A 10492-nucleotide genomic window follows, 5' to 3' on the forward strand; every position below is an offset into this window, starting at 1 on the left:
CCATGAGCTCTCGTGGCCTCGTTTCGTTTCGTTATTTTGAAATAACGTGAAAATATCATTATCATGAAATAACGTGATAAATATCTTGTTAAAACATGAAAAAGATATTGTTATAACAAGAATTGTTTCACGTAATTACATAATAGGCCTATTGAGCCTTTTTATTTATTTTAGTGTGGCAGCAATACGCTTCCGTAAAAAAGCAAAAAACAAAACCAAAAAAAAAAAAAAAACACACACACTTGTTTTTACCTTCATGGCTGCGCTGAATTTACGCATATTAGACTACTGCGTACGCTGATATCTAAATCATAGATTCCTCTTTTTCGCGGCGAGGTGAGAGGCCCAGTAGCCTCTCGGAAGTGTTTAGATTAGTGATCTTGGACACATAGAAAAGTTGCAACTAATAATTGACGTAAAAAGACGTGGGCTACAAAAGTAAAGGCCATAACATTCTCGTTCATCAGAATTACGGACACTTACATGAAGTAAGCCACGAAACTGACGTTAACTGATAATAAAACTAGTAGACAGTAGTCGTTACCCTCTACCACTTAACTTTCTAAAAGTTATTTACCGTTATATTAGCTGCGTTACGTTATCCATTTTTGTTGCTCACTCAAGCAGTTTCAGATCCTTTGACGAGTGGCTGTCATCATCATCTGAACAATGGCAGGTGGGTCAATTTTGGCAAACGGTTTGAAGTTTACTATAACTTTCCAATATGAATTAATTAATAGTGAAGTTTGTTATAGAAGGCAAAGGACAAATTTAACTTATTCAACAAAACGTAAGCAGACAGCAAAGTAATGAAAACGTTAGTCGTACGTTAGCCAAAGTTAGCAAAGTTTTACTTTCAAGTTGTTGACATCCTTGTCAAAGATGTCGGTGCGAATTTCATAAGTAGGCCTAATCATAACGACTATCATTAACCAGCTATTATTGGCCTGTTGGTTTGATGTTAAAAGTTTTTCGGTGAAGATGCGACATCGAATCTGTCTTCTTATTGCAGTAGCCTATCACTGCAATTTCTCTAATCTAAGCCAACTATGAAATACATTTTAAAACGTAGGCTATCTGAAGTATAAGTGTAATTGATTTCCGTCTTTGCGAGTTTAGAATAGCTGCCAGTATTTAAATACATAGCCTACAGTTTTTTTTAATAGGCCAACAACAACACAGGTGCTTAGATTGTAGGTGCTGTAGAATTTAGTCACGTGATGTATTAGTGTTTTGCCATCTTCTCAGTAAGGGATTTGGCCATGTCACAGTGTGCATTAGGCCAGCCCTAAAACATTTCCAAGACTGAGCAAAAGAGACCAACAGTGGACGCAGTTTGGGTAAAGCTGCGGAATGTATGTAAAGCACAAGCAGCTATTTTGCCTTGGGTGAAATGATTTGCTCACACACGCACAGGTCACAGATAGTGTGTGAGAGTGAGGATGTGTTCCAAAAAATGTGAAAACTGTGTCAAATTCCCTGGAATGCTATTGCAAGCTCACATTTAGTATCAGAACATTTTTTTGGAAGTATTCCAGAACGTCTGGGGCTCTCACAAGGTAGGGTTCAAAGTCAAAGTCAAAGTCTGCTTTATTGTCAATTTCTTCACATGTCAAGACATACAAAGAGATCGAAATTACGTTTCCCACTATCCCACGGTGGAGACAAGACATATTTTACCAATTAGGTCCACAGACAAACATAACATTCAAGTAAACAATATAAAAAGTAAATAAGAAGGCACATACAATGAAGAAATAAGAGCAGCAAAATTTGGGTTGAAATTGTGCAATTGTGCATACAGTAGACAGTCAATATAATAGTGCAAAAGTCAGGCCAATAAATGGCTGAGGTAGTTCTGTTTGACCTAAGTATGCAAGTGGCATAGTGGTGCAAGTTATGTAAGAGCAGCAGAAGTGTTTTCAGGACAACAGGACAACAACAACAAGTTGCAAAGTGTGCAAGTGTACAAGTGGAGTAGTGCAAGTGGAGTAGTGCAAGGCAGCCGTTGTGGGTCCAAAAGTCCAGGATGTTATGTAGCTGAGGGTGGAGGGGGGAGAGGGGGGAGAGAGTTCAGCATCCTAACAGCCTGGTGTATGAAGCTGTTGGTGAGTCTTGTGGTGCGGGAGCGTAGGCTTCTGTACCTCTTCCCAGAGGGCAGTAGATCAAACAAATTGTGAGCGGGCTGACTTGCATCACTCACAATTGTGGTCGCCTTGCAGGTGAGGTTGGAGGTGTAAATGTCCTTCAGGGAGGGGAGTGAAGCACCAATAATCCTTCCAGCTGTGTTCACTATGCGCTGCAGGGCTTTCCAGTTGTATTCTGTGCAGCTTCCGCCCCACACAGCGATACAGCTGGAGAGGATGCTCTCAATGGTGCCTCGGTAGAATGTGGTCATGATGGCTGGTGGAGCACTTGCTTGCCTGAGTTTCCGCAGGAAGTACAGGCGGCGCTGAGCTTTCTTCGCCAGTGATGCAGTGTTGGTGGTCCAGGAGAGGTCTTCACTGATGTGCACCCCCAGGAATTTGGTGCTGCTCACTCTTTCCACCACAGCACCGCAAACTGGTTGTACTTTGCTCCTTGTTCATCAACCATCTGTTGAACATAAGTTCAGTGAGATGGCGGGACTCTTTCAGTGATGAATTGGGTTCTAGTGTGGGAAAAAGGAAGTGGGGATGGTATCAGCCATTGAAATGGATAGGTGTGGTTATCTGTCACTTTTCCCATGCCTGAAAAGTGGCCAAAAAGACAAATTGCTGCTATTAGAAATGTGTCTTCACAGCCACTAGATGGTGCTCACCATTCACCACGCAACAACTCCCAGTGATGATGGCCGATAATGTTTGTTCACAAAGCTGGTTATTAATTATCCCTCTTAGTCCTTGAGCCAGTCCCCCTAATTTTTGGTCAATCGGTACTCTAGAATCTACCACTCTAGATTTAAACAATATGTGATAGCATTGCATTTGGGGTAGCTTTATGTGCAGGTCCAATGTATGTCTATGGAGGGATATCTTACAGTGAATAGGCTAAAAACTTTTACTAATATGCAAGTACAGAAACAACACTGGATAAAGTCAGGTTCAAAATTCATCTTTTAGTTTTTTATTTTGCACATATGAATTTGAATTTCCCCTTGGGGATCAATAAAGTATCTATCTATCTATCTATCTATCTATCTATCTATTTATCTATCTAAATGTTATTACAGTGGGCGTTTTGAATTTGGGTATTTTAAATAAACCAACAGCCAAAAATCTATTTTTGCCATTTTCACAACTTTGAACTAGCCTGGGTTTTCCCTTCTCAATGAGATGAGGTCTGACGTTAGCCAGGCTAACTTTGAACCAAAAATCTCTACTTCACTTGTACTTACAAACACTAAAGTTTCCAGTTATACTCCTAAATGACAGAGGATTTTATAGAGGTTTTTTCATATATAATTTGTAATCTATAGTATAGAAAGTAAAGGAAAAAAAGAATTTTCAACATAACTTCACTCAATGTTCAGATTTCTCTACTTGAAATGTATTAAAATGATTGCATATGTCATTAGATAATGGCTCATTTACATACTTAGACATAATATTTCTGAAAACGTCTAATACAAAATAGTATTGTAAATGTAAATAATCAGCTGTGGAAGTTTTGTGGTTAGAAAATAGAATCTGACCAGCCATTTTATATGATGTCTTTCTGCTTGTGTCTTCCTGTCACCCTTCTCAACCACTAAAAGAGCTCTCCACTCTCCAGCGCTTTTGGTGCCAAAGGTTACACAAAGCCACTTGTAACTGTTTACACCTCACAGGGCATGGTCTTACATTTACATTTATTCATTTAGCAGACACTTTATCCAAAGTGACTTACAAAATGAGGATTAACAAGCTGTAATGCAAAGGCAACCTAAGGGTAGCGATAACTACTACTTTATTAAACTTTTAGACTACCAGAGGATTAGAGTGCAGAAGTTTAAGTACTAGTCAATGTGTAATCAAAGGAGATAGTGGTAGAACGAGTAGGAGGTAGAAGAAAAGAAGTGCATGGTAAGTGCATGGAAGGTGTGTTGGGTTGTTAGGAGAGTGGTAGGAGAGGTACTCTTGGAAGAGTTGGGTCTTCAAGGGCTTCTTGTTGATAGAGAGGGACGCCCCCTGCTCTGGAAACCCTTGATAGCAGTGCCAGACAATGTTCCTTGGAAGAAAGCAGCAGGGGTAACATAAACCTTTATGAGAGCAATTAAGTAGGTATGAGCAGACCCAGCACTTTGTTGGCAAGTGATTTAATGAGTTGCGCCCCTTAACCGGAGAAGACAGGTTGTGACTGCGCGGTTGAGAGACCTGACTACTGATAACAGCCACTTTGTCAGTGAAGAATGAAGCAAAAGTGTCAGCTGTGAGGCTGGTGCCTGGAGGAGTAGGTAGAGGGTTGAGGTGGAAAATAGTTTCTGAGTGTCAGTCGCACTGTGGTCCACATAAACACACTTTAAAAGAACACAATCTGGCAGATATCCAGGATGGCTTTAGAGGCTTTGTATTTCTCTGTATTTGTCATCTCATGCCCAGTACCATGAATGGTCGTGCCTAATTAGCCAAGGTAAGTACTTGGCCCCTGCCTCATTTGTAATGGCGCTTGGGTCTCCTCTCCGCTGATGATTTGTGACAGTGGTGACAGTCTGCTGACATGGGATATCAGAGCATTGCACTGGGGCAGGGGGGTGGGGCTGGTGGGTGGGGTGGACATGCAAGCGCGGGAGAGGCTCTCCACTGCTGAGTGACTGTGCCTTTCACTGTGGTGGTGCTCTACATCTCCTCTTTATTTTTAAACCGGAATGTCAGGCATGGAGCGTGACAGCGAGCCCATGCCAGTCTGCCCCGCTCCACTCTGCCCGCCTTATTCTCTCTCTCTCTCACTCTCTGACTTTGTCTCTCACTCTCTCTCTCTCTCTCTCTCTCTCTCTCTCTCTCTCTCTCTCTCTCTCTCTCTCTCTCTCTCTCAGGGGAGATTTTCCAGGAAAGCAGATTGTGCACTAGGCTAGTCTGCTTAAATCGGTAACGCTGCTCACTGCAAAGCTTTGTTCCTCCACAAAGACGTTCCAGCTTTATCTCCTGACACGGCGCGTCTTCTGCCTCCTTTTGCTTTGTGTTCCATTTGCTCACATTTTCCACTCTGGTTCTGGTTCAGGCAAGCGCTCCTTTCTCCTTGGCGTGTTTTTTTTTCGCGTGCGTGTATTGATTCCACCCCCTGGATTAGCTGTGACCTGCTGGTGACCTGAGTCTCTCTGCTGCTGTTATGGCTGCCGGGGTTGTGGGCTGCCCGGGGGGCTGTTAGCCAGCAGCTGCTCCTCTCTCCCCCAGCTGAAGGCTACTCTTTCCCCCTCAGTGGTCATGCTGCCCTCGGCCTCTGTCAGCGCCATCCACCTTGCCCCACGGCAGCTTGGGTCGTTGTTGCTGTGGCAACCAGGGAGGCTGGCTCGTGGGGCGTCCGGGGGAATCCGTGGGCTGTCCTGCCCCCCACTCCCGCCTCCTCTCCACTCCTCCTCCACCTCCACCTCCTCCTCCTCCTCAGCCTGTCCAATGCTTGAGCTGATGACGATGAAGGCAGGGAGGAGGAGTCAGCAATGTGGAGGCTCCTCTACAGAAGTGCATCAGCAGCAGCACCAGAAGCACACACATCATCATCATCATCATCATCATCGGCAGCAGCAGCAGTGGCCTGGCCTTTTCCGCTGCAATAAGAATCCCACTGGGCACCGACTTGGTCCCAGCCTCCTCAGCAGCCTGTGCGTTAGCTCCGCTCCTCCTCCTCGTCCCCCTCTTCCTCCTCCTCTTTTTCCTCCTCCCCTCTGCCCATCCCTGTGCCGCTCGTTCTGCAGCAGTGGCTCTCTAGGCGCCGGCCGGCACAGTACCAGCGGGAACATGTCTGCCTCCGGGAGCGACTCCCCGGCCTCGGGGAAGAGCAAGACCAAATCGCCCGTCCGCAAGCGGGGCAGCTTACAGAGCAACACCAGCCCCGGTGAGTGAGTGAGAGAGAGAGAGAGAGAGAGAGAGATGGACGGACCAGCATGGGATGGTGGGAGAGAGAGGCAGATAGAGAGTGTGTGAGAGAGAGAGAGAAAGAGAGAGAGTGAGTGGGAGAGGAAGAGCATCCTGCGGCTGGAGGACGGGTGGAGGAGAGAGTGGGAGAGAGAGAGAGAGATGGACGGACCAGCATGGGATGGTGGGAGAGAGAGGCAGATAGAGAGTGTGTGAGAGAGAAAGAGAAAGAGAGAGAGAGTGAGTGGGAGAGGCAGAGCATCCCGCGGCTGGAGGACGGGTGGAGGAGAGAGTGGGAGAGAGAGAGAGAGATGGACGGACCAGCATGGGATGGTGGGAGAGAGAGGCAGATAGAGAGTGTGTGAGAGAGAGAGAGAAAGAGAGAGAGAGTGAGTGGGAGAGGCAGAGCATCCCGCGGCTGGAGGACGGGTGGAGGAGAGAGTGGGAGCGGAGCAGATCCCTGATGAAAGCAGATGCTGGTGCAGTAGTGTGGGGAGGGAGCTTGATGTCGGCAGAGGGAAACTCTGGCTTAGATTGGTAGAGCTGCGCTGGCAGGAGTCCTGTGTTTGTGTACTGCTTTTGTACCCCTGAAGTTTCTCTAGAAATGTCCTACGCCACGGAAAGTTTTCTTTTCTGCCTAGAGCAAAACGCTGTACTAGTTTGACTTAGGACCACATTGTCATAATGCTCCTATGCCCTATTTATTAACACAGGTCTTTGCTAGTTTAGTGACAAGCACTGTTAATCCATAATACGTCTTAAGTCCATATATTTCATTTTATTGATGAGTCAGGGAGCAGGACATTGTGTACTTGTGTGTTGCCTCTGTAAGGTCCAGTCTGAGCTGCTATTGGTGCGTGGTGGTGGGAGGATTCTCTGGCGTGGGCTGGTGTGAGCTTGGAGGAGAAGGTGGAGGTGCTGGCTAAAGATGCTCTGAAGTATTAATCATCAAAGGGAATGTGTAATTGAGGCTCCCTGCCAAGGCAGGGCAATCACAACCACTAATAAGGGTTGTTTATATGCTTCGCTAACATTATGGGGTAGTAATCCCATTTGTGTTTTGATCTGTTTTATATTGTATAAGGAAACTTTTAAAAAATATATATTACATTATTATTTTTTATATTGTTATATCAGATACCTTACTGTTGCTATCCATGGACGGTTTATAAGGTCTAAATTCAGAAATATTTCAGTTCAGTTTTTCAGTTTTTCCTGGAAATTGAACAAACCAGCTGGTGACTACCCATCTATCCATCATCCAGCCAATGGCGTATATCTACAGTAAATAAGATTAAATACATTTTAATAGCAAAAAAATAAATAGCCAAATGTCACTTCTCTCTTCAAAATGTTGTAGTGAGAGAAACAGTCATGACTCAGTTTTTTTATGCTTTACGTTGGCATTTAAACATGCATTACAAACACCATATAAATTTATCAGACACGGAGCACATGACGATGGGCTAAACCAACCGTGTAACAGTGAGCTGTCCTTGCGTCTGATGGCTCTCGCTGAAACCCGATCAGTCCTTCCATTGAGTCTGGTCTCCGGAGGAGGGCCAAGTTTCATCTAAAAGTACCTCTGGCCAGCCTGTGACAGAGGCTCGTTTCTCATCTCAAGTATCTTTTAATGGTGAGGACAGGTCATGAGCTGCAGTACTGCAGGCTTCTAGTCTCCAGTAAACAGAGAGAAAAATAAATCCAAACAAAACCCAAAACAAGTCACAGTCAAGACTATTCGGATCATCACAAGCAGGGTGCCATCTAAGCTCTGCACTCTCAAGTGTTCTAGAACAGAGCTGAGAACAAGCCGAGGCTGCAGTGTCAGGCCTCAAAGCTCACATTTAGACACCTCGAGTACATTCACCTGCTGCTACTGCCATGGAGTGCGGATACACTAGAGCATCAGTTTGAACAGGCTCAAACTGTGTGAAACACGTTGACGTAGTTGACGTAGAGAAACTGTCTGCTCTACATGGAGAAAAGACAGACAGTTTCAGGCCAAATGGAAGAAAGGCTGACAAAGGCTTCAGTGTGAGCAGCAGAAAGCTTCAGCATAAACTGTGAGGACAGACCACTCCATCTTAAACTGGATGGAAGTAGACCAACAGCTTTAACCTAGACTGAACACTTTAATATACAGTAGCTGGTGCATCTAGTTGGAGATAACTAGCCTGACTGATGGTAAACAGGATGAGGCCAGCTGTCCCCGAGCTTGAGTAGTTTTGGCGTAGGGGCTCTGCTCCCAGCCCGGGCGTTTAATATGAGCGGGAGATTCTCCGGGTCTCTCCTGCCAGGAGTGGCGTGTGCCGCAGTAATAAATAACTTAGAGGCTCGCCTCCCACACAGCTGCCATCTCAGGCCTCTCAATTAACCGCTCCGCTGAACGCACAGGCGAACAGAGCAGTGAGGAGAGCAGAGGAGAGGAGAAGAGAGGAGAGGGGTGGAGAGGGACTGGAGAGGAAGAGCTGAGAAATACAGCTCTTTGGGGAACTGTGCTGCTCAGCCCATGGAAAGCCATAACATTGCACATAGCACAGTGTAGGAGGCATGGGCCTCGACGCGATGAATGAACTGGTTCTTTGAGAATTGAATTTCTTTGAAATTATACATTGGGCTAGACACTAGGGTGGCAGTGAAGCAAGCTTAGTATTGTGGTCTGTGACCACCAAATGTTAATATGTAGCAAGTCTCACCTCGTTAGGAATTGCTGACTCATACTATTTGCAACACCAGCAACCAGTGGGTATTTTCTTCTCCAAATGAAGTTGATATGAAGGTGTTGATAAAACATTATAGATCATAATATTATTATCATAGTTTGTATCATATTAAAGTATTATCATAGTATATAGTAGTATAGTTATCACCATAACACAATAACATGCCGGGGTTTCCTGAATGTGATTTACAAAACAATTTCTATGAACCAGCTTATGACATGGTGGCCAGAAGTATAGTATAAGTATATAAGTATACAGTATATACTCTTTTGATCCCGTGAGGGAAATTTGGTCTCTGCCTTTATCCCAATCTGAATTATTGAAACACACTCAGCACACAGTGAACCCACAGTGAGGTGAAGCACACACTAATCCCGGCGCAGTGAGCTGCCTGCAACAACAGAGAATCTGAACATCAACCTTTTACACGGTTTAGCTCATCATAGCTCAGCACAGCCCAGATAAGGAAAGGGTACTGTAGATCAGGTTAAGTTAATACAGGCTCATCAGAAGCAGTGGAGGCTCAGCGTCCCACAATGACCCAGATATCTAGAGCTGCTGTGACCTCATCTGGCATTGAATGCATTTTCACCTACCGTTTTCCTCAGCTGACATAATTTTCTACTTTGGTAGAGCCCTAGTGTGGCCCCGCCTGCCTGTATCTCAGCTCATTTTTAATTCACTGAGATACTATTCTGGCTCCTCTCAATGCGTTTCCGTTTCCCTCAGCCACAAGGATGGTGGCCAAATCAGTGATGAGAGGGGATGATGTTCGTTTTGAAATTGAAAGTGGCAGTGGTAAGACTGTAGTGCCACCTGCAAACATACAAAAACAGGCAACGCGATCTGGTGATATCTGGTGATATCAGGCTAACAGAGCCTTCCAGTGAAGTAAATGCTGTAAGCCCTTTCATGTTGCTGTAGTAGCCACACCTGCCACACACCTGTGGTTATCATTCATATGTTCCCACCCATATGAGAACAGTATGTGATAGATTTCCAAATGACTGTTTCTATAAGACTATAGTAAGCAGTAGCAGTAAGCAATAGTAAGCAGCGGACTATGATAATGGGTGGCACTACTGAGGCCCTGCAAACAGCTGGTGACACTCAGTATTACTAGCCTGGCTAACGTCATACCCTCATCTCAAATGAGACGGGGTCTGGGAACTAGGCATTCATTTTCTCGTATTTGAAACGTGGTTTACGAATGCCCAGAGACGTTTATTGGGCGCTACGAATGTCTATCAAATGCGTCTGTACGTGGCTCATAACGGCTACGGTGTGTCGTCATCGTCTTACTGCCCTCCCTCCGTTCTGTGATTGGTCCCCTAACTGAGGCGAAAATTTGCTCCATGGTATCCAGGCTGCCTAGCAGCGTGAATTAAATCGCGCGTGCAAGGCAGCATGGGAAAAGGCTACAGTATTACCATATCTGATTATTATTTTAAGCCGTTTCTGGCTTGTGTTGCATTTTAATAATTGACAGTTCTCAGCTGGGCTTTTATTTGAGGAGGGGGGGGGGGGGAGGGTTTTGTGAAAGTGGTTAGGAAAGTCTCCTGGTTGGGACACTTGTTTCTCTTTCCTCATGGGTCTCTCCACCTCTCTCTCAGGGAAACCCGGCATGTTATGGTGTTATGGTGATAAAGCACCGACAGAGCTATCAGTATTGCCCATCACCCCTCTACAGCCCCTGAGGGACTTTGACCAAGTGGGATGGGTGGGATTGAGCTATGT

The 10492-nt window shown here is 45.2% G+C and overlaps 1 protein-coding gene across 2 annotated transcripts in view; it reads left to right on the forward strand.

Annotated features, from left to right (window-relative positions):
• Positions 1-360: 360 nt before the first annotated feature.
• The window catches only part of ampd2a (adenosine monophosphate deaminase 2a), a 54097-nt gene continuing 43965 nt past the window's right edge, over positions 361-10492 (forward strand). For both annotated transcript variants that reach the window (XM_076269129.1, XM_076269130.1), the window contains exon 1: positions 361-676. In XM_076269129.1, coding sequence (XP_076125244.1) covers positions 670-676 — 7 coding nt within the window. In that variant the 5' untranslated portion in view covers positions 361-669. The remainder of the gene's footprint in view (positions 677-10492) is intronic.

Source organism: Alosa pseudoharengus, unplaced genomic scaffold (assembly GCF_046254945.1).
Source record: "Alosa pseudoharengus isolate Yale_2024_CS ecotype anadromous, Long Island Sound unplaced genomic scaffold, YU_APseudo_1.1 YU_APseudo_1.1_scf_5, whole genome shotgun sequence".
Lineage (NCBI taxonomy): Eukaryota > Metazoa > Chordata > Actinopteri > Clupeiformes > Clupeidae > Alosa > Alosa pseudoharengus.